The sequence below is a fragment of the Podarcis liolepis genome, assembly GCF_965112155.1.
Source record: "Podarcis liolepis genome assembly, chromosome: 9".
Classification (NCBI taxonomy): domain Eukaryota; kingdom Metazoa; phylum Chordata; class Lepidosauria; order Squamata; family Lacertidae; genus Podarcis; species Podarcis liolepis.
In genome coordinates this window covers 40,328,232-40,352,341 of record NC_139564.1, presented here as the reverse complement: position 1 = coordinate 40,352,341, position 24,110 = coordinate 40,328,232, and the positions used below count along the sequence as shown (strand labels likewise).

At 40.1% G+C, this 24,110-nt stretch overlaps 1 protein-coding gene across 1 annotated transcript in view; it reads left to right on the top strand.

Moving 5' to 3' along the window:
* Positions 1-13,848, top strand: part of DCHS2 (dachsous cadherin-related 2) — a 114,936-nt gene extending 101,088 nt beyond the window's left edge. Inside the window, exons 15-20 of the mRNA XM_083519842.1 lie at positions 3,139-3,350; positions 4,189-4,340; positions 5,682-5,812; positions 8,061-8,347; positions 8,443-8,581; positions 9,604-13,848. Coding sequence (XP_083375968.1) covers positions 3,139-3,350; positions 4,189-4,340; positions 5,682-5,812; positions 8,061-8,347; positions 8,443-8,581; positions 9,604-12,248 — 3,566 coding nt within the window. The 3' untranslated portion in view covers positions 12,249-13,848. The remainder of the gene's footprint in view (positions 1-3,138; positions 3,351-4,188; positions 4,341-5,681; positions 5,813-8,060; positions 8,348-8,442; positions 8,582-9,603) is intronic.
* The last annotated feature ends 10,262 nt before the right edge of the window (positions 13,849-24,110 follow it).

The window sequence follows — 24,110 nt, the reverse complement described above, 5'->3', positions numbered from 1 at the left end:
CACTACTGGTAAAACCATAGCTTTAACTATGTAACTTTAGCTGTTACGGAGTAACAGCCAATTGTTAGTCTTCAGGTGTCATCCTTTCTATCACCTAGGCAAGGGGTAGGAAACCTCAGGCCCAGGGCAAATGCAGCCCTCCAGGCATCCTCTGTCTGACCCTCAGGATCCTCACTTGGTTATGTTCCCTCCCCAAGCTACATCCCCTACTGGTCCTGCCTGCTCTGCAACTCCTCAAATGTTTTTGCCTGACTGGAATATGGCCTTGATCTGTGATAATACCAGCTGTTTTCCTGGGTGGAGGTTGCAGTTTAGGTTCGCTATGTTTCTCATTAAAATAATCAGAAAGGAAATTCATTGAACATCAATTGTGATCAGGCAAAGTGATTGCAAACGTCACATCAATTTTAATTAGACAGCTTTAATGTGACATTTTTCATATTTAACTTCAACAGTGTTGCAAATATGGATGTGAAAAGGGCTGTAAACATTTTTGTATATTTGTGGAAAATCCATTGAAACATAAAAGTATGTATTTTTAAAAGATTTTTACATAAACCATCCACTGGCTAGATTTTATGAGTAAAGTCGCTGTGTGCTAAATGAATACCATCTGATAGCTGAAAAGAACTTCCTTCTGGCTGTGGAAAGAGATCTACTGCTTAGTTAAACCTCAAGTATGTTTTTAATAATCAATTATTTTATTAACATGACTGTCTCATTTAATCTCAATCAAGTACGCATTTGGGAACGTTTACATAAGATGTTTTCAACAACTGGATTGTTAATAAAGGAGAGTCAAGCTATATGTCTGTCTCTCTGTGTGTACACATATGTTTACTTGTGCTGGCAGAATAATCATAGCCAACCCAAGATCCATTTCCATTGGGATGATTCTGAGGCATGATTAGAGAGATGGGAGCTTATAGGTGCTCAGTGCCACTATTTACACGCATATACAGTCTCATCCTGTACTTTGCTGTGCAGTAAAGCCTTGATTAGCATGTGGCACCAGGGTACCAGCATGTGTACTATAGAAATATAACTGAATTCTTCTTGACCAGGATACTGGTGTGCCTGCAATCCAGCACAGGGAAGCCCCTGTTGGAGATTCATTCCCCGTGTCTGCAGTCATAGGATTGTTGTCTACCACATGTCAGTGTATGTTTTCATTCCACAGTGTGGGAAGTGACAGAGACAGGATGTTTGTGTTACTGTGTTCCTTGAAGTGGGACTATTGTCCTTTGTTTTCTCTCTGATGTCTGATGAGAAGGAGCGAAGTCAGAATGCTCTGAGTGTATTATATGTAAACAAACGTAGATTAGCCAAAATGCTGTGCTATTGGTTCTGTTACGCAAACTGCGAATACTCTGTGGATCCGTAAGTGTGCATCAGTCGCTGTCATGTTCAGCTTGGAGAAAGCTTTTGAAGCTCCCAAATGACCGACCAGGAGGGAGAGATCATGTCAGTCAGGCATGTGTCTCTACCAGGGTCCTACACAAGAGTAGATTGCTCCTAACAGCCCCCAGCATCCAAATGGTTTTTCAGGGCAGATGGGAGAGAAGAGGCACAGCCACAGAAATCCTAAGTGCATTCTTGCATTTCAGCTGGCAGAACTTAGTGGTAAGGTTTATTGGGGTTCTTTATAAGTACTTCACCTTTTTAGGATGTTCCTTTAGGAAGCCTTTGCTTATGGAGTAAGATCAAGCTACCCAGCCCCAGTTCTCCATTTGATTGCTCCAGGAAGTAAACTTGCCAATTCTCCCATTCCTCTGCAGCTCCCAGTGTCATTTAGCCAAGGAGGAGAGAGGACTTTGGAAAAGTTGTTTCCCACCTCCCTCCCCTACCCATACAAGCACCAGGAACATAGCTGTGTTCAGGGGGTGCTGGTAGAAGAGAACTATAGACCCCCGACCATTGATACAAAAAAGAACAAAGTGTTAAGACTCCTCATTGTTTTCACTGTGACAGACAAAGAGGGAGATGTAAAAATACTTGTTATGATGCACAGTTCCCTATGAGTTCCATTCCTTCTCTCACCTGTAGTCTGATGTGATGTGGCACAACCCATAGTTTTATTACCATGGTGAGTAGGCCTAAAAGCCATGTCACATACAAAATTCATGCTGCAGATGTTGGCTAGAGGAAACATATATCAGTAGCTGCAGAGTATGATACCTGGGTCCAAGGTTATGGTGTAAAGCAGCCTTTCTCAACCTGTGGGTCCCCAGATGTTGTTGAACTACAACTCCCATCACCCCTAGCTAGCAAGGTCAGAGCTCAGGGATAATGGGAGTTGTAGTTCAACAACATCTGAGGACCCACAGGTTGAGAACCACTGGAAGCATGACAGGTTTTGCAGAAGCTTAGCAGGACTGGGTTTGCTCCATTTCCCAGATGGGAGTCCTTTGTATACCACCTTGAATATCATGCTGGAATAAATGCAGTACATAAATAAGGAGTTTTCTTCAAATACCCATTTTGCAACCTTGATGCAGGGGTAATATAGAAAAGAATGTGCAAATGATAAAATTAGACATCCGAAAAACTGGGTCATTAATTAGGTCTTTGAAACGCAGTCTCCTTCGCAGAGAGAGCTCTAAACTGTACCCATTGCATTGGTAGTGGCATAGACAAATATTTGTGGCAGAAGGGTAGGATTGTCCTGCCTTGTAAATGTTGGCTTCTGGGGTAGTAAGAATTCACCAAGATAAGTGTGTGCCACCAGCCCTCATCTGGACCTCTTCCATTAGCCTTTCTTTGGCTGCTGTGGATCCTGAATTGGACTAATAAAAAGCAGATGCAGTCCCAGTTTAATGTAGATTGCTTGGTTAGATTACTTTTATTAAGATTCTCTAAAAAATAAAAAATAAAAATTGCTTTTTGCCAAATTGCCATTATGGTTTTCATTTTTTCTGCACTTTTTAGAGAGTGATTGAAGTGAAGGAAGAAACTCTAGATCTACAATTTAAAGTGGTTAAAATAGATAATCAGGCATACAGTTGTCTTCTCTTTCATTTACAAATTTATTTACCTTGTTTACTTATTTTTTAATGTAGAATGCACTGCCGTTTTAACTATGTATGTCTATTCCTGAATATATAACAGTCATCTTTTTGTTTTCATCAAACAAAACAGGTGACATCACAGTAAAACGAGCTGAATTTCTTGACTATGAAGTGAGGAAAAAAGTACATTTTGCAGTCTTAGCTGGAAATGGCTTAACTTCTGCGGTGTGTGGGGTGACAGTATTTATACAGGATGTGAATGATAATGCACCTCGATTTGAGCAAAACTATTTCAAAACATCAGTGTGGGAAGGTCAAGTCTACAACACATACATCATGCAGGTAACCTCAAACTTGTGTTTAAACTATATTTGTCTGAAGTGTCCCTTCTTAATGAATACTGTATTTTTTTCATCCACTTCTATCATCATTACAAACCAATCATTACAAACCAGTTAATTTATCTAACCAATCTCTACAGATTGACAGGACCATTTGAAATACCTATTTTGAGTTACTCCTCTCAATTTTTTAATGCATCCTTTCTCGCAAGGGTCCCTGGTGGCTGAACATTCTGTCTCTTTTGGGGCAGGAGGAGAGAGAGGGGGCATTCGTCTTGATGGGACAAAAAGAGGAAATGTAGATCTTGTAAAGAAAATGAATGTAAATTTCAGTTCTGAAGTACGCAGCACTGATCTGCAGCAAGGAGCAATAGAAAGAACTGTGGTTGCTACAAAATTAAGAAAGCCATATGCTGAACTTGGGTCTTACTTGAATTCAAAACTGGAACCAGCATTTAGGAAGCCATGGGACCAGATGCACACACTCACTACCAACACTTGTAATTTGCCCTGCTGTTCTAAGTATTCAGATCCTTCCCCATATGCAAGGCAAGCTACTGCATGTGACACTGCAGCAGCCTTAAGCATGAGGGGACATTGACCCACGTATGGATTATCCCACACTGAGAATAAGTTTCATTGGCTGTAATCCAACACCTTCTGAACTCTACACGCATCTATTGTCACATACGTGGGAAAATAATACGTTCGGCCAATAGAAGCAAAGTTGCAACACAAACAAACTGCAGCAAGCGCCACATGTGCATCCGAGATCCATTTCTACTCCAGAATGTAGAGCTAGGTGCCTTAGCATAAGGATGGGTTTTCTCTCCATACAGATCTACGCGACAGACGATGACGCTGGACTTAATGGAGAAATTGAATATTCAATTTTATCTGGCAACACAAATGAAGCATTTCTTATTGATTCAGCACAAGGAATTATATCAACAAATGCAGTCCTAGACCGTGAAGGCATTCCATCATATAGGTTTGTTTATAACAAATACAAGATCTATAGCTGGTGTGAGTTTTGTTTAGGGGGGGAGGAAGGGGTTGTTGGGGCAAGTTAGCCATATAAAATTCATATGCTGTCAGTGGGTTCTTGTTGTTATCTTGTTGGGCTGTTTATGTAATGAAGGGGAAGCACACAGGGGTGAAGGTGTCCTCCTTTAATTTGTCCTCCTTTAATTTAGTTTCAGTTTGTTGGTTAGCTTTTCTAGTAAGGCTGTGTCCCATACAGTTTGGTACCAGTGGTCCATGTTCACTCCTGACAAGTCCCTCCAGTTTCTAGCTATGATGCTCCTAGCTTCTGAGAAAAGGGGGTTATAAGCTCTTTGTAGTGTGAGTGGGCATTATGGTCTTGGAAAATATTCAATCAAGCTATGAACTTTGCTTTATCAAAGTTCAAATGATCTTCTCTTTGACCTAAACAATATACTTGGGTGGAAATGTTAAATGTTAAGAGCTTCAGAGGGAATTGCTGACAGAAGCTTAAATTTGAATGCCTTGAATATAACGTTGGGGTTTTTTTTAATGAAAGTTGGTGTGTGTGGATGTGTGTATGTGTGTGTTTGCACACTGAAACTTAAGAAACCTATTATTTTAGTAAATATCTCCATGTGTACCTTCTTGATATATGTTCTAGACAAAATATGAAATTATGCATGTTTACAAACTTTGAATGCAAGTCTGTAATTCAAGTAATGTGTTCTGACAATTTTGAAGCCACAAAAACTCAAGAGCAGAACTGGTGTGGTAGATGAATGGCATTAGACTCCACATATCCAATTGCAGCTTTTTGTGTTCAGCGCCGTCATGTGAATAATGGGAAACAATGCTGTTTGTCACTTTTGAAAGGAAGTTATTGTGTCAGAGATGAAAGAGAAGATGAATTCTGCATATTTATTTAACAAATGTATATTCCGCCCTTTCCCAAGCTTTGAAGTGGATTATAATGACATTCACTACAAAATACATACTTCCAAAGGGAGATAGAGAAAAATACTGCTTACCAATTTAAACCTATTTACAATATGTAAAACACATGACATCCGTGAAGCGTTAATGCCAGCCCTGAGTCCTGCTTTTTTTGCTCTAGTTCCAGTTTAACCCTCTGTCGTTCTTGAACTGAATTCCTTCCTCACATGTTAAAAAAGAAGTGTCATGTAAATGATAAAAATTAAAGTTACAAGGTTTCTCCCCCCACCCCACCCCATTTTCAGAAGGATAATTTTGGAAATAGTTTATCATTTTTGGTGTAACTTTTAATTAGATATAAAGTCATGGTTTACAAATACGGAACATGTTTTTGACTCTCTCTTTTTAACAGCTTAGTTGTGCAAGCTGCTGACAGAGGAACCCCCAGGCTATCTGCTACAAGCACAGTAGAGATACAAGTTGTGGATATCAATGACAATGCTCCAACTCTCCAGCCGTTCGGCATCGTTGAACTCCCTGAAAGTAAGAATGGCAAACACCAAGCAAAGAGATTGTGCTGGTTTGGACCGAATCCTTCTAAACCATAGTTTACTGCAGCTTTCCCCAACCCAGTGCCCTTCAGATGTTTGGACTACAGGCAGCTGGGATGGTCAGGAATAATTGGAGCCATACTCCAAAACATCTGTAGGGCACCTAGTTAGAAAATGCTAGCTCATGCTTACATGAATAAACCACAGGGAGCTTTGTGCTCACACATTTTCCCCTCCCCTCCCCTCCCTCTCATTCAAGGGCTTTCTCTTATGTTTTAAACTAACCACAGCATGTCACGTAGTTAATTTTAGCTATGGTTTATTGAAAGTCAACTTCATGCCATAGTTTTAAAGGGTGGCTTGTTTCAACAAACCATAGTTACAATTAACCACAGTGTAAGGCTCAGAAGTATCACAAGATGTGGCCAACCAAAATTAGAATCAGAATTTGAACTTGCAGCCATGCCATAGAATGAGATGGGAGGGAGGAGCATTTGATCCTGGGGCACATTATTGCAGTTTGTCATGTCAAGCTATGGTTTAGAGTTCTGTGCAAATGGGGCCACTGTCTTTTTATGCCTTTGTAATAAATAGGGGAAAATTTCTCAGATGGGATTTTTTTTTATGAGTAGCACATATTCTGTGGCATATTTCTGCTGGCTGGGAAGCTTATATTTGTGAGCAACTTAAAAACAGCATATAAAAGAATGCGGTCTGGTGCATTAAATCTCAAAACATTGGTAAAAGACCCTGCTGTGAGGTTCAGATGTCAAATTCCTAAGATTTATTTTCAATTTCTATTTCCCTTTTGGAGAAAGAAACACAGTTCTTAAGCCAGAGTTCCCAACAGTTAACTTTTCAATTCTATTGTTATTGACTAAAGTAGCACTCGTGTTATGAAAGTTAAGTAACTTGACAGTGAATCAACTGAAGTTGTTGGCTTGTGTTGGAACGTTCAGCAATTTTGTTCCAGTGCTTCGTCCTTCTTCTGATGTTACATTTTGTGGCACAGTAGCTATTCCAAGGGCCTCTTTTTCTACCACAAGTTTGAGGTCACCTGGAATGGCTCTTCCTTATGGCTCCCCATGCCAGCATCTCCACTTTGGGGAACTGAGAGAAGGGCAGTTTCCATGTGACTTGGAACTGCTGCCTTTAAAGAGCAGCACAAGAAGGAGTTATGACACATCAGCCATTAAAAATAAAGTCCATTTTGAGATTTCTTCCTATGTTTTGATTTTTCACTCACAGCAGTGATGCATGTCACTCCCAGAAGTGGAAAACATTTATGCATTTGCCACCCACCAGCCAGACATGGGGTTGCCAATAATCCAGAAACAGCTTGGCTTATCCGTATCTGGTTTATGTAGCTATTCCTCCAGAATTATAGTTTCACTCAGGCAAATTGACCTTGAAGAACACACCTGGATGAAAATTGTCAATCGACTGGGAGATGAACTTTAGACCTTAAAATCTGCAATTTGCATGCCAGATATTCATTACTGTACTCAGGCGTCAAACAAGGACTAGTTTTGAAACATCTGGACAAAATTATATTCTTCCAAAATAACTCCTGACATAAGAAGAGAGTAGTTCCATCCAGTAAACTATTAACTTCCTCTTCTTCTTTTTTTGCATTTTCATTCCTACTAGTTCCCCTTTCCTCCTTTTAATGGTGGTCTCATATGAACACCAAACATACATGGGAGTATTTGTGTTGCCAGTATATTGTTAAAGGTCTGGTTTTTCATTTCCTATGACCAAGATTGCAAAGGGTAAGAGATGTGTGCCCTGCCCTGGAATAGCTTTGAGTAGTCTAAATACAAAAATGCTGGGAAGAGCTAGCATGTATTATTATTATTTATTAAATCTGTACATCACTGTATATCCATAGATCTCAGGGCAGTTCACAACATAAACATTTAGGTAATAAGCCACCCTTTTAACTGTTATTTTATGAAGTCAGGGAAGATTATGCCTTTTATTTCTTGAGCAAATCTGTTTTCTTATTTGCAGTGTGGGGATGGCATTCTTGCAAAACTTTGCTAGAGGATTTAACAGCATATACACAGTTTAGTACTGTCATCCACATTATCTTTAACCTTACCCTTAAAATATTCCTAAGATTTCTGGCAACTATGCGTGTGTGTTTTTGTACACATAATTTGTTGATGAAAATTTCTGGAGGGCTTGCAAGAGCAACAGTGATAAATAAGTCTTACTCTTAAACATGATGGTTGTAGATGCTCCACTTGGCTCCCTGGTGATGCAAGTCTTGGCAGATGATGCGGACCTAGGCCCACCCCTTCACTACAGTTTTGCTGAGAATGGAAATCCTGGAATGAAATTTGCAATTGACCAATGCCATGGAACAATCACATTGGTGAAAGCATTAGATTTTGAAGAAATCACTCAGCTTGAACTGTTGGTCAGAGTTTCGGATTCTGTGCACGCAACTACAGAACAACTTCTGATATTTATATCTGATATTAATGATAACCCACCAGTATTTACTCAGGATGCATATCAGGTAAGAAAAACTTTAAGTAATTTAAAGCTTTTGTTGTGAAGACATCTCTTCATGTGACCTTGAGATGCTGTGGACTTTTCCCCACCCCCTTTCAGGTGATGATACCAGAACGTAGGCCTGTAGCTACTGCTCTTTTAACTGTCTATGCCACAGACAGGGATTCAGAGTACAATGGAAAGCTAACCTACAGAATTCTTCCCCCCTCTGATGAATTTTCTGTTGATCCACAAAATGGTGAGTTCGTTGTATGTTTAATAATTTGCAGTGTGGAACATACAATATGAAGTGCTTTGTCTGGGATGCCTATGGAAGCTTCTTGTTATCCACACATCAAATACAGCCAAAATTGTCATCCATATCTGCAATACAATTGCATTGACAGCACTGAGAGAGCAGGTGATGGGAAGATTTAAGTGATGAACAGAGGGCATGTAATGAGCATCTAGCAGTCTGTTTATTTACCTGTTTGTTGAACATGCCATGCTATTACTTACTTCAAGAGTTCAAATGAGAAAAACATTAAATTACAACATACCTTTAGGCATTCAAGTAGAAACAGGATTTTCCAGAAATATAAAGAATAAAGAGATTTGCCACATTTAATAATTTTGCAAAAGAATTTACACACACTTTTTGGGAAACCCACTGGAGCAGGGTTTCCCAAACTCTGGTCCCTGGCACGTCTGTGGATTTGTAATTAAAGATGGCAGACAGAACGTCCGTCACATTAAATATTCATATTGATTTTGAAATGTAGTTTTATTGTTACTCTTATTTCTTATATTGTATTTTATTGTATTACAACTTGAATTTCTATGAAATTCAAATTGTAATACAATAAAAAAGTATAAGAAATAAAAGAAACAATAAAAGTACAGTTCAGATTCATACAGTACTTAGCACAGTGGATTGCAATTGCTACAGTGAGCAGGAAAAGCATTAAATGGCCTGCCAAGACCCTCAGTAATTTTGAAGAGATCCACGGGGAAGAAAGTTTGGGAACAACTACGCTATAGCCTAGGTATGCTCCAACTGGAAAAGAAAATGTTCTGCCTTGCAGAATTAGGTGACATGTTGCTATTGTTTTAAACTCTTGTGGTTTATTCCCAGTTGGGTATAGGATTGTTGCCTTAAAATCATTTCAAATGATGACTGTTTCTTTTAGGAAATGCTGGAGGGGGGATTTTAACTGAACCATTATGCTTCTGTTACTGAAAGTTTGTTTTGAAATGTGTTTTTCTAAAACTTTATTTTAGGCTCACTATATCTGGTTAAGACAGTGACATACCAGGAAAAGAATCCAGTTATTCGACTCCACGTAGAAGCCAGTGACAGTGGGAATCCTCCTTTGACTGCTGTTGCTTCAGTGCTCATACAGATCCAGGATGTGAATAATTACATTCCTCAGTTTACTGTGCCATCGTATAATCTCAGTATCAGTGAAAATGTCTCTATTGGAGAGATGCTGCTAACATTCTCAGCTATTGACAATGACAGGACACATGACAGCACCTATGTTGAATATGCCATTATTGGCGGTAATGGTGGTAATAAGTTCCAGGTGGAAAAATGCATCGTTGGGCCAGAATCTCCAAGCAAACTGACTGGAAATCTTGTGTTGAGGAGCATTCTAGATCGTGAGAGCAGTTCATCTTACCAGTTGTTAATTCTTGTATCTGACCGTGGGACTCCTCCTTTAAACGCCACAGCCACAGTGTCAATCACTGTTTTGGATATTAATGATAACCCACCTATATTTACCAGTTTGGAGTATAAAGTTCATGTTAGGGAAAATTTCCCTGTAGGCAGTCATGTTACTGCTGTCTCAGCTAGTGATTGCGATGCTGGACCTAATGGAGACGTCACGTACAGTATCACCTCTGGAAATGACAAGGGGCACTTCCGTTTAGATGGGAAAACCGGCTCCCTTGACCTGGTCAGAGCTTTGGATTATGAAGAAACAATGAATTTCAGTCTCACCATTCAAGCTTCTGATGGAGGAGTTGGCATAAAAAATGTGGCCTTCGCTGTAGTTTTTATCAGCATCCTTGATGCTAACGATTACGTCCCAATATTTGTATTTCCCACCCAGGACTGCAGAATCCATGAAAATCTGCCTGCTTTTTCTTTTGTCTGCAGAATTTCTGCGCTGGATTTTGATACCGGCCCCTACGGTCACCTTTCGTATTCCATCCAGTCATCATGTTTGTCTGGTCATGGAACTCCTGGAGATCATGACATGTTTTTCATAGATCCTCTGACGGGAGAGATCCGCACCAAGCAAGTGCTTGATTTTGAAGACCAGGACAAGTATTGCTTCATAGCTCAGGCCAAAGACAGAAGCGACTCAACAGCCACTATCACCGTTCAAGTGGAGGTCGAGGGGGCAGATGAATTTGACCCTGTCTTTAACCAAGACCAATATTTTTTTGATTTCCCTGAAAGGAATGAAGCAGGGCAGTTGATTGGCAAAGTCGCAGCATCAGATTATGATGGAGGATTGGATGGTGTTGTTCACTACACTTTGCTAAAACAGTCACCCTTCTTTTCTGTGAACCACAGCAGTGGGGCCCTCTACTTGACCAGACCTTTCCACAGGAAGAGAAACGGCATGAAGAGAGCAGGCGATACTCTTGAACTGCTTGTAAAAGCTCATAGCCCAAAGCTGGACTCGAAGTCTAGCACGTGCACAATTCTGGTGAACGTTTCTAAAGCTCCAGAGACTTATTCCATGTTGCCAGTGGAAACGGTGTCCATTAGCATCGCCGCTTCTACTGTAGCATTCCTGTTTCTGGCCATCAGTCTTGCTGTGCTTATTGTTAGATTCAGGCGAAAAGACACTGCAAACTCCAGCATGAAGAAAGAGATGCCATGTCCCTCATCTGCTGATTTGAAATTAGACCATGAGAATAGTGCTCCTAAAGACGTCCGGAAATCCCAAATCCATGCAACCGGTAACCTTCCAGTAGGCACCATAGCGGAGTGGCTAAGTTTGGTAGGCATCAGAGAGAGAAGGGACATGGGCAACCATTGTAGGCATTCAGACTCCAGCGGCCATGGCTCTGCAGAAGGAGAAACTGCAGAAGATGAGGAAATAAAGAGGATCAATGAACATCCCTGCAGGAAGGGTTCCGGATCAGCTTTAAGTGACCGAGGCTCACGTATACCCGACTCAGGAATTCCTAGAGACTCTGACCAGCTTTCGTGTCAGTCTGAGGAGACCGATGTTGTGGCCATTTCTCAAAGCATAGAGGCTGCCCACCCTTTCCAAGATGGAAGTGGAGGAGAGGGAAGAGAATGTGATGCAAAGTACGCTTGCAATAAAATGCTGTCTGAAACACTTCACAACCTGGGGATGAAGGAAAAAGACATCATGACAGACATCACAAGAGAATATATCTTCATACCTGATGATCAGAACTCCCATTATGGATCTCTTGCTACCCTAGTTGACTCTGATGAGGATCTCAGAGGCAGCTATAACTGGGATTACTTGCTTAATTGGGAACCCAGATTTAAGCCTCTCGCATCTGTGTTCAGTGATATTGCAGAACTGGAGGATGAAAGCTTAAAAATGCACAGCTTTCCTAAGGAGAAGAAATCTTTCATCTTTCCTCCTCCTCTAATTACTTCTGTAGCTCAGCCTGGTTTAAAGACAGTCCCCCCGCGAATTCCAAATCTGTTGCCTGGTCAGGCATTTAAGAAGTACCCCCGCTCACCCCTCATCCATCACCTGAGATATCCTCCATCTGCTATGACTCCCAGTTTTTCACCTTCTCTGTCTCTGCTTACCACGCAGACCCCTACAGCATCTCCAGTGACCTCCCATCCTAACATGAAGGGGATATGCCCTGGTGGGGCAAAGTGTGAACTTTCAGCAGATGAAGAAGTTCAAGTATAGATTATTTATCATTGACTTAAAGTGTTACATGAACGTTTGGCTAAATGTTTTTGCCATATTCCTTAACAAGCATTGCATGTCATGTCTATATCTGTAAGAGGGAGAAAACTATTTTTTACAAGTTAAACATTTTACCTGCCTAATTAATTCACTGCAGGATGTACTCCAGATCTCTTAGGGACCTCTTTGATCATTCATTATGAACCTACCTACATTAGCTGTTTGTGTTCTGTATGTTCTAGACATCTAGGGGGAAATTGCTGGTAGAACAGAACTTTCACGCAATGCTGACTCTTAAACTCAGGTGAATAGTTGAGGATGTGTAGAACTTGCTGGATGTCCATGCAGCATACAGAGTTTCTATTTTAGCTGGTCTAACATGTGCTCTCGTGCTGCTAGTAAGGCACAACAGGCATTGCAATTTTTGTCCCTTCCCCCAAACTACTCTTGATACCTGAGCCAAGCACACTTCAGCTGCAGTAAAAAAAAAGAAAGAAAGAAAAAAGTTGGTGCTACGTAATATTCAGTGCATGTAGAAGTATTTATAGACACGCACACATTTCGGAGTGTGCATATTTGTTGTATCAAATCAGCATATAGTTACCAATATTTTTACAGCTTTCTTTTGCTTCAGTATATAAGTAAATGTCTTTGCACCTTCGTTTACATTACCTCGAATGAAACCAGGATAAGTTAGAATTGGCATTTGGTGAATACAAAAAGGCCCTAAAAAGTTTTGGTTTCTCCCCAGTCTCATCTAGAACAAGCAATGGACCGAAATGCTTGCTAGACTGACCCTCTGGGCTCACATTTAACGATTGCTTATTCTGAATGACTGTGCTCAAGGTTCAAAATATCTTGATCCTCTTTACTTCTGTGTAGAAGTGGCCACCACTAAAGGCTGGAGGAATAAAAAAGCAGAATTAACATTGTTTCCAGATAACACTGGAAGTAAATGGTAGAATCACAGAGATTCAGAATGGCAAAACAAATCAAAGATACATTCCTAGTGGATGTAGAATGACTACTGCATCTGGTATTTTTGCCTTTGATTTCAGTGAATCTCCAATGCAGTTTACACTGAGATTGTCTGAAAGAAGCATTCGGTGTCGCTGGAGTGCCTTCTTTCAGGCCCCTGACCTGTGCAATTCTACATTCCCTTGGACCTCTTTGAAAAGTGACAGAGTGACATTTATCTGATATCTGAGTGCAGCCAGGATTTTCTGGCTTTTAGGGATACACTGGCTTGTACTCATGGTTCTTTGCTTTCCATACCCACAGTAGGATCCATCTACTTGTGTGGTTTATTGGATTATAGCCAGGACCTTTTGCTCTAACTTTTGACTTGCTATAGGAAGCATGAAAGCTTATCAAGATCTGCCACACTAGTTCCCTCACATAGCAGTTATTTTCCCATGATATGAAATCACACCAAACAAAAGAAAGGAAATGGGCGATGTTAATTTATGAATTCTGTATTTGCAAAATACATACATGTATATAACAAAGTATAACCAAAAATGTAAAGTCACAGCAGTGACTTATATAATTGCATAACTAAATAATGTAACAGTATTTTAAATATAATTTTTATATTTTTTCTACTGTGAAAACTTAGTTTTTATTTTTCTTGGTTTTAATGTACAAAAGGTACTAAACCATAAGGATGCCCAGGGCTTTGGATTTCTGGGCATTTCCTGACCCAGCCCTACTAAAGGAAGCAGTTGAGGAAGAAGACTATGGTAAGAGAGGAAGATGGTCCTGAATTCTCCTGATTGGAAACTGATTTTAGAGAATCGACACATTTTGCATTTCTAAGCAGGGCCTGGTTCCAGTCACAGCTTATCTACTCTTTTTAATACATATATATATGTAGTTTAGGTCACCTAGTAGCTACCATTGGAAAATCTCTGCACAGCTGGAATGTGCCATACTGAAATAATCACCGTCTGTAGATTATTTAGCAATTTGATTTCCAGAGACATGTTCTAACCACCACCACCACCCCCAAAAAAGAGAAGGGGGAGGAAACCTAGGTGCTTGGACATGGATTTATTTATTTTTTAAAATTCAACCATTTTATAGATGCCTGATGCATTTTGATCATTTCTTCTAGACCTCATTACTTCTAAGGCTTGCTGAATACCTTTTCGTTTTATTTTTTAATATTTTTAATTAATTTTTCATTAATAATAATCCAATGGAGGCCACATTAATACAATACCAAATCAAACCAAATCATAATACAATCAAAAGGGCCAATTAATCGGTTCCGAATTCAACTTTTTTTATGACTTTTCATGTTCCGGCTATCAGGAGTTGATGTTATTCCTTGGTCCTGCACCATTTCTCTTAATTAGTCCAAATACAACAATTCCGATCTTGATCCTTTATTTTAACAGCCACTGGGGTGATGACTTTTGTTCGTATTTAGCAAATCCATATCCATTAACTTGCAAAGGAAATTTGTTTCTTGTCGTTTTCTGTGTGAAATATTTGTTTACATTCTTCTTTTCCTTCATGTTGTAATCGATCAGTCCTCTTCAACATTGCCCCTCCCTCGAGGACTTAATTCTCATTATGCCACAGCTTCCATTTTGCCAACTATTCCAGCATCTGGCCGTGACTCCTGGCTTACTTCCAGCATTTATCTCCTTTAGTCCTTTCCAATCTACTAATAAGCTGGTGTTTCGCCAAAACTGTAAAAAAAATCAGAGCCCTCTTTAGTAGGCAGTGTCACAAATCATCACAGTATTTTACACAGTCTATTCTTTCCAGTACTCCATAAAGAAAATTATAGTTCTTCTTGAATCCCTGTTGCATTCTATATATAGTTGTAATTCATTAGTAATTTTATTCCATAAGTAATTAATTAATTCTTCAGTGAAGGCTTGCCAAATCATAGCAAAGCAAATATAATGTAAAAAGAGAACAAAGGCTTCCCATTCACTTACATAGCAATCCAATTACTACAAGAGTCCACTCCAGATCAAAACCTTGGAACTAAGTGTGCGATTCATTTAGCAGGTTATCTTTCTCCTTCAGAGCATGTCTGTTTCTTAAGTCCAAATTCAGATCCATCTTAAAAGAAACAGAAGTATCTCCACTCATGGTGACCGCGTTGGGGGGTTTCCAATACATGCAGTGCTGTGCCCTCTGCATCCCTGCCCCTGCATTCCATCGGACGATATGCTAGTGAAAGCTCTCCCCCCCCCCGGACCTGGGGGGGGGGCTTGCAAGGATAATTACTCCCAGATTATCCTTAATTAACTGCACAGCTGGCATCTGCTATCATGGGATCTGCAGTTCGCCATGGTGGCAGCGCCGGGTGTCCTAAGACCTTTTCATTTTAGCAGTCATTTTCAGTAAGGTCCTCTGATTTTTATGGTTATTTTCAGCATATATATTTTTAATTTTTTAAAATGTTTTGTTACTTGTTAGTACACTGCTTAGAGACTGCACAGCTGTTCAGCTGTACGTACATTGTTGAAATAAATAATAAAATAAAATAAGCCTTCCATCTGAAACAGTCAGTGGTGACAAGTGCTAGAAACTCACTAGACACCTTAGGTTTTGCACCTCTCTTTTCCACTATCATCGTCTCCCTTTTTGCATTCTAAATACCAGTTTGGATGCACAGCGATCTGTCCCTGAGATATTCTCTATCGTGTGAACACATGAGATGAAGCCAGAAACAAGCCAGTTCTTTTATACAGAAGATGTCAACAGAACATTGTATGCCATTGTCATATCCAGGCACGTTTGTCAGGAATCAGTGAGTGATTTCACCCATGCTCTTTTTGTTTCCCAGGATTACCATGCTGTGATCCTCAAAAATCTGATTTATAGAATAGGGTGGAAAACTGATACAACAAGGCTAAAGGTTCATTGTTCTCCCTTTCAGGTAGATGTTCTAGATTAGTATTTGCTGGTGATAGTACACTAAACAATGGACTTATCCAGTCATCTTCATCACAAAATGGCCATTTTCTGTATCAGCCAACAAGGCATTGGTGCCCCTTGCAGTCTGCCTCCTGACTTTGAATCTAGTTGTCATTGTTCCATTCCTTTTTGAAAACATTAGCTGTAAGCCAATTCCCCCCTTTTTAGCAAATATATGCCACACTCTGCATGGGATAATCAGACTTAAGAAACTTTCTTCCGTCAAGGTTTTTTTTATTTCATTTTCCTTTTTAATATATATATTTACTAATTCTGTGTCCAAAACTGTGAACTACATTAAGCAGATGTATTTCTGTCTCATGTGTGGCTGGACTGAAAAATGTGAATATACAAGGAAAGAGTCTGCAGTAAATCATATGTCAGCTCTTTTCACCTCACTTTTTTATTCTCTGTGTAAACAATGTAATTTGTTTAAGTTATTGTGAGTTTACTTTTCACTTGCCTGAAAAAGTCTATTGTCTGATCAGTGGAGAGAGAGAGAAAAGATCAGTATATACTAGTGATGGAGGAGCAGGATTTGTTAGTGGAAAAATATATTAAGCCCAAAGTGCAAAAACTATAAAATAAGATGGTTTGCTGGGGTTTTTGGCGGGTTGCCACTCTGAATTGACTTGCTTAACAGCCAGTGAATTATAGTTGTGTAATTCAGGGCCAAATGAATAGAAAATGTGATCTATTGGTCATAATATTTTTTTTGCACAAAGAAAAACATATCGCTGATCTAGAGAAAGTTGGTTATGTCTAAGGCAGTGAAGTGAGCCTGTGAGTATGCCAAACTTTAATTCATAGTTAGCCTATGTAGGCTTGTGCTGCACATTTCGTTAATTCCTAAAGGACATAGGTAGGGTAAACCTTTTCTAGAGCACTGCCAATAACCACAGGGATTTCCCTATGTATAGCCTATATAGGATAAATTCTAATCCTAAATAAGTTGTGTTCTGCTTCAAATAAAGAATTTAGCTGCATTTATTGCATTTCAGATTTAAATGCACTGTCATTTCCAAAGAGTTGCTTGCAGTATAATGTACATGCAGCACTTAGAGACTCAGTAATTTATTGCAGCAAAGGGTTTTGTGGGCCAGAACCCACTTCATCCGATGTGCAAATTGGTTTCCAAACTGAATGAGTATTTCACAGTGCTCCGCTTAGTACATTGGCATACATACAGCTTTTCTTTTATTTATTTTACATTGCTTAGCCTTTTGGCTTCAATTAAAAATATACATTTTTCATTTTCTTCTTTCTAATATATTAACCTATTTCTGGTGATATTTTATGCATCTAATACATGAGCTCTGCCCCACAAAAATATACACCATAATAATAAATCTGTTGGGTGGTGTTTCAACTAAATTTTACTCAGAGTGGGGCCATTGAAATTAATGGACCTGACTTAGTCATTAATTTTAATGCATCTACTCTGAGCAAAACTTAGTTGAATTTCACCTGTTAATGATAAGATAGGAAAACAAGAAGGCTTCAGACTCATTCTTGACACATGAACTGTTAGCAGCATTTTGTGCTGGTCGTACACCAAGAGTGCCAACCCTCTAGGTGATGGCTGTAGAATCAACTGCTAGTGCAATAGCCACTCACTGATTACTTATTCCTGTGCATATTTTATTGACCATAAACATTTAGGTTTTGTTTGGTAGGGGTTTGTTTAGTAAGTTCATTTTCTGCAAAACATGAGTGCATTGCATCCTTCTTCTCCCCTTGCAAAAGTTTGGGTAACAGAATGTTCATAGCAATTATCTCTTCCCTTGTCAGAATGCTCTGAACTGAACTGGGCTTCCTTACTCCAGGTTTAGGGGGTTCTGCCTGTTCAGAGTAAAGAATCTGTCTTTTGTTTTGAGGAAATGTCTTCACTGATTTTTATTTTTTTAAGTAATATAGAAGAATATGTTTTACATAAACTTTCTTAAACTTAAACTTGCTGCATCTTTAAAGGCTAAATGGCCACATTTCTCCAGAATCTTCTCTCAAAGAAACTTGAAGATTGATTCAAATCAAAGAACAGAATAGTGTTGTGGCTTGAACCAACCCTGCCAGGACAAACAGGCTGCAGGAGGACTTGGATTCAGCCCATACGCAGCACCTGGAAGAAACAGAGTACCAGTGATGTAATTGGCAACACTGAAATGATTCCCTTCAGTGTAGTGGATATAAAACAGCAGGGAATGTGTTTCAGAAGAAGAGACACCAAGAACCTGGAATCTAACACAGAAAAATGTGAGTGTGTGTGCACATTTGTATGCCAAGATTGGAGTGAATTTTCTTATGATTTAGCAAGAATCTCTTGCAGGATAAGGCATCGGACTTCCCATACCCAAACCCATATAAATAAGAGACCAATCAGACTGGGTTTTGGGTAAAAACAGGCCACAGCTTTATTGAATACGGATGAAAAAGGTTTGGCTTGGGCATGGGGTGATCTAAATACTTCCGGCCCACCTGCCAGAAGTGAAGCTGGGGTTCCAAAGATTTACATCAAATAGGGTGACCCCCACAGGGACTGTTGTCTGGGGGAGTGCCTTTGGCCCTGGCCCCCCTAGGCACGCAGACATGGCCACTCCCCCATGATCCCTTTAATGGGAATCCCCAGCGTTTGGAGGGGTAGGCGGGGACTATAACCTCCCTTCCGTCCAAAACAAAGGATTGCCCCAATGCTCAACCAGTTGTGAGGAATTGCTATGAGGGAAGCAGAACCACCAGGTCGGTGCCAATTGGCCTGGTGGGCAAATTCCTACCCAGCCCCCTAAGAACGACGACCACCGTGGCCACAGCAAAGTCATTGCCTATCAGTGTAAACTGTGGGTGGGTGGGATGGTGGGGGGACCCAGCGCAGGAACACACATGCCTTGCCCCAGCTGTGGACTGCTTAAATGGGCAGGGGGCGGATCTGAGGGAAGCCCCCCACCTGCTCCATTGGCTCTGCCCCTGGCTCTGCCCATGTCCCAGCCTGCATCCCCATTCGCCAATGCAGGGTGCAAGCTAAGATCCAGCTCCTGATAAGCGGCGGGGGCATATGCCCCCTCCGCCTATCAGGAAGGGCACTGCCGTTTGAATTCCACCATCAGGGCCCCAGAGAAGCCTCTTCTGACCAGCAACATCACCACATCAAGAGAGGTGAGCGGACTTGGTTCATTTTTCAAATGCAAGCAGACATTCAGAGGGAAAGAACTGTAGTTTCGATCTAATTTTAAATACACCAGAGACCTTTAATATTTAATTTATGTCCCTGTTTACTATTGTAGGGATGGGGAACCTCTGACCCTCCAGATGTTGAACTACAGCTCCCATCATCCTTGACTATTGGCCAGGCTGGCTGGGGCTGATGGGAATCCAGCAACATTTGGAGGGCCTGCAGGTTCCACATCCCTACTCTCTCCAGGTCGCACCAGTGCCATATATTTTGAACACCCCTGTTAACAGTCATGGCTCCCCCAAAGAATCATGGGAAAGGTGGTTAAAATTGTTGAGAGTTGTTAGAAGACCCCTTACAGAGCTACTACAGTGGTACCTCGGGTTAAGAACTTAATTCATTCTGGAGGTCTGTTCTTAACCTGAAACTGTTCTTAACCTGAAGCACCACTTTAGCTAATGGTGCCTCCCGCTGCTACCACGCCACTGCTGCACGATTTCTGTTCTCATCCTGAAGCAAAGTTCTTAACCCGAGGTACTATTTCTGGGTTAGAGGAGTCTGTAACCTGAAGCGTATGTAACCTGAGGTACCACTGTATTTCAAGCACCTTTGGCAAAACTGCAGGTCCCTCCAAGATTCTTTGGAGGAAGCCATGATTGTTAAAGTGGTATAAGAGTCCTTTGAATTTATAACATGGATGTGACCTCTGTATGTATACAGATACAGAAAGTGCCCAACTGGGAGTCATCTAGGATAGGGTCTCCACTAATAATAACAACCTAACTTTGCCCCCCAAAATAAAATTGCATATGGTAGCCATGTGCACTTTTATCATGCCACCTTGCTTCAAAATAGGTTTCAAACACAACATCAAAAGGTTTTTCCTCAGTGCAGTGAGAACAGAAATGCAGTTGGTGTTGGGGTCTTTCCATAGATTTATTGGCCTTTGGATGAGACTTCTAACAATAAAGCATATTCTATAGGAATCAGAATAAGTGCCATAGAGACAACTTCGTTGTAATTCAGTGGGCTTTTATTTTGCTGGATTTCTTATCCCCCTATGACTATGCAGAAAAGTCTTGCTTCATATGTAATTGGAAAATTGCATTCTTTTCTTAATTCCAGTAACTTGATCCTCTTCTTTTTGGTCTTCAGACCTTGCTTATTTAGCTTCCAACTCCTTCATTTCCTTTTCTGTCTCTTCTAATCTGTCATTCAGCTGTCCTTTTTAGCTGATGCCACAGAGGTAATTTGCTTCTTATTATAGTCTTTAAATGAGTCCCATACATTCAAAACTGAACTATGATTGCTATTCTTTTCTGAAAGGCCCACCAGTCCTGAATCAGGTATATATTTCTTGCTTGAATTCCAGTGTTCAGCATCTTCTTGACTGAGTTAATAACTGATTGCTGGAGTGTGGTCACACATGGGAGATATATGATAAAGTAAATAAATAACATAAATTGCCTGCTTTGCCATTTCTAACATTTGCATTGCATGCTTTGAAAATCTCTGATTTACAAGAGTTTGAAAGTTCTGTGCTAGTATTTAAAGCTGCAGCCTTAAATGCACTTACAAGGAGTACCCCCCCCCCATTGAGCATTGTTTTGGGAATAGTATATTTATTTTACTTCATAAATAAATATGTTACTCACCTTTCATTGTGTGAACTGATCACAAACTGGGACACAATGGTAGTAAAGCTCAATAAAATTATACTACCAATTGATAAGCAGTAAATCAGGAAAGAGTACATACTCAAATAACTATTTACAAAGTTCAAACAATTTACAAAGATTTCATTCATTGTTTATTAAGTTCATATTCAATGTGAGTCTGAAGAGTCCATCCCATACAGTTTTTGTTATTGGCTTCCTCATTACATCAGGAACCTCATCATCATCGTATATGATGATTAAATATCGTTTAAGTTTGATTGCTTGGCATATACAAACGCCGAAATGTGGGTCAGGCATGCTTTGATTGGTCATAGAGGACAACCACAGTCACATTGGAATTACTCAAATTGAAAACCTTGTGACTTTGGGGGGGGGGGTCATCCTCCCCCGCATTGCAATTCCACTTTACCCAACCAAATTTAAAGTGTAATTGAGTTGGATCTAGAGATCTGAATATGTTCACAAACACCCAAGTTATTAGAAAGACTTCGCTAAGTGGAGAATGCTAAAATATGTTAGCATCATTTCCCAATATGAGACTGTGATATGAGACCAATAATCTTTCTGTCTCCTAAAAAACTTACTGGGCTCTGTCTCTTTCTCATAGGATGGCAGGATAATCTGCTGGATCTTGGCCAGCATGCATTTGAGAGGAGAGAGATAGGCAGAAGAGAGAAGTACTGCTCAGGGTTATACAGGCATACATTTGTTGAGACTGGGATCCAGGAGCAGTACTGCTGAGCAGTAGAAGTTTATAAAGAGTTCAAAAAAATGTCACTGTCCATAAAACTACAAAACTGTTCTATGATGATATGGCAGCAAATGTTTTCCTGGTGGAAGTAAAGATTATTAAATTGTTTAAGAAAATAGTATTTTTTTATTTAAAAACGTAATTCAAACTGACTTAGATGGGGAATGATAGCTAAAATAGCTTCAATGGAAAATAGTCAGTGTGTTGACCTGGTGGTTTCTGGTGGGGAAAACCCATGATGGACAGGCAAACTATACTCCTGGGATTCATGGCTTGCCAATTCTGGGCTCTGTCCACAAAACTGTCTAGGTCCATCAGCGCAGCTTCAGGACATGTAAGTATGGTGCTTGTTTTATTCCAAAGCTTTCATTTTGAGAAATATACTCCCAGGGATAATTCATTTTGCAAAACAGATTTCCATATGTGTCCACACTGGAGTAATCAACCCCTGGGACACTTCTTCCGAATGGTAAAAAAAAAAAAAAATGGTAGTAGTGTCAACTGCCAGAAAATTCAGGAAGACTATTCTGTAAATTAAAGATAGCTGGAAATAAGTGTTAAGCACAGACCTTAAGCATAGGGTTTAACGACTGCCAAAGCCAAGTGTTGAATTATGCAGGCTACAAAGAAGGAGTTGTCAGCATGGCTAGTGGTCAGGGATTATGGGAGCTGTAGTTCAAGAACACCTGGGGACCCAAGGTTGAGAAAGGCTGGTTTGACATAGGAAAACAAATTGCCGGTGCCCAGAAATAATTCGGCTCCAAAACTTTGCTAAGGTGGTCAGATGTTCCAAAGGGCTACACAAACTAAAGAGAGAGGTTCCACAGAAGCAAGTTCCTCATCTATTTGCTATAACTGGAAAAAGTGTAATCTACTCATCTCTGTTTCACTGAGCTGACAAAGGCCAATGATCTCTGCTTAAGATGGTGTCTGGAAGATACTTGGAATTTGGAAATGACCTAGGCAGTCGTGTAGTCCAACCTTGGACAGGATCTGCAATATAGGATGTATTTTGACAATTTATATACTACTTAATTAGTCTCTAAACAATGCACAAAAACACATACTGCTGTTCAGCATTTGCTTAAAACAGCTCCAGCAAGGGAGAACGTACTGCTTGCCATGGTAGCCCTTACAATATCTGATGAGCTATCGAATCTGCCCTTTATCATCTTCTATCAAACTGCACCACCCTGGTTCTTCTCTTTTGGATGTTCTGGTTTGTCAGTGCCTTCCTTAAAACAACGTGCCTGGAACAGGACATAGTACTCCATATGTGACCTGTCCAGTGAAGAATAGAGTGGATGTATTATTTTTCATGGTCTGGACACTATGCATTTGCTCAGGCAGCCAAATATTGCATTAGCCTTTCCAGCAGCTGCATTGCAATGCTGGCTCATAATCTCTTCTGGCTTGTAATCAACTAAGATATCTAGACCATTTTCTCATGTCTCCATGGAGCATTTGCATAGATGCCCTATAAATATTTGGTAGCACCATAGAAATATGCATGCCAGTGGGACATTTGTTGCCACAGGAAGCTGTGTGTACACAGCAAAGTTCCACAACTTCTAGGAAATAACCATATTGGGAGGCCCCTTCTATAGACAGGAATGGAGAAGCTATTATTACTATCTTAGGGATCTGTGTGGCTCTAAATATTGGGCTAATATAAAATTCATGTTTTCAGACTTTCACACCATGAGTTCTTTTCTTTCTTTTCTAGTTTAACAATACCCCAAGACCTTTAACAGTTAGGTTTTGGGTTGTTTGTACAGATGGTTAAAACATCCTGAAGAAGAAAAACTGCCAAGAATCTGTAACTACATGGAGTTTGATGACAGGCTTCAGTTTAGTTCAAATCCTACTGATATCTTCAAGGCTGGGGCCTATGTAAAGAGATGAGGGTCGCCACAGAGGCATTTTCTTTTCCAAGCTATGCTGATAGGCTCTTTGCAGTAAATTTGACGAATAGAACTAAGAGGCAAGGACAGTAAGAGGAGACTCTGTATCCTGTTTCTCTTTCATCAGCAGCTTCCCAAGACTACTTGCCAAGGGCAAGCAATTGATAGAAAAATGTGAATTTGATCTTGGTGCAGAAAAGCATTTTGCATACCTTCTGTAACCATCTCCAGTATTAACAAAATTGCTTCTTATGCCATAGGAAGCCTATTTAGCAGCAAGATGGTCTGCTACTTTTTCTTGGGAACGCGTCTCAGATGGCGAACATGAATAGGTTCTGAGTGTTATTGAAAATAAACTTGGGTTTCTTTGAGGCAAGCAAAAGTATTTTATCCACCAAATTAAAACACCATGTCAATTCT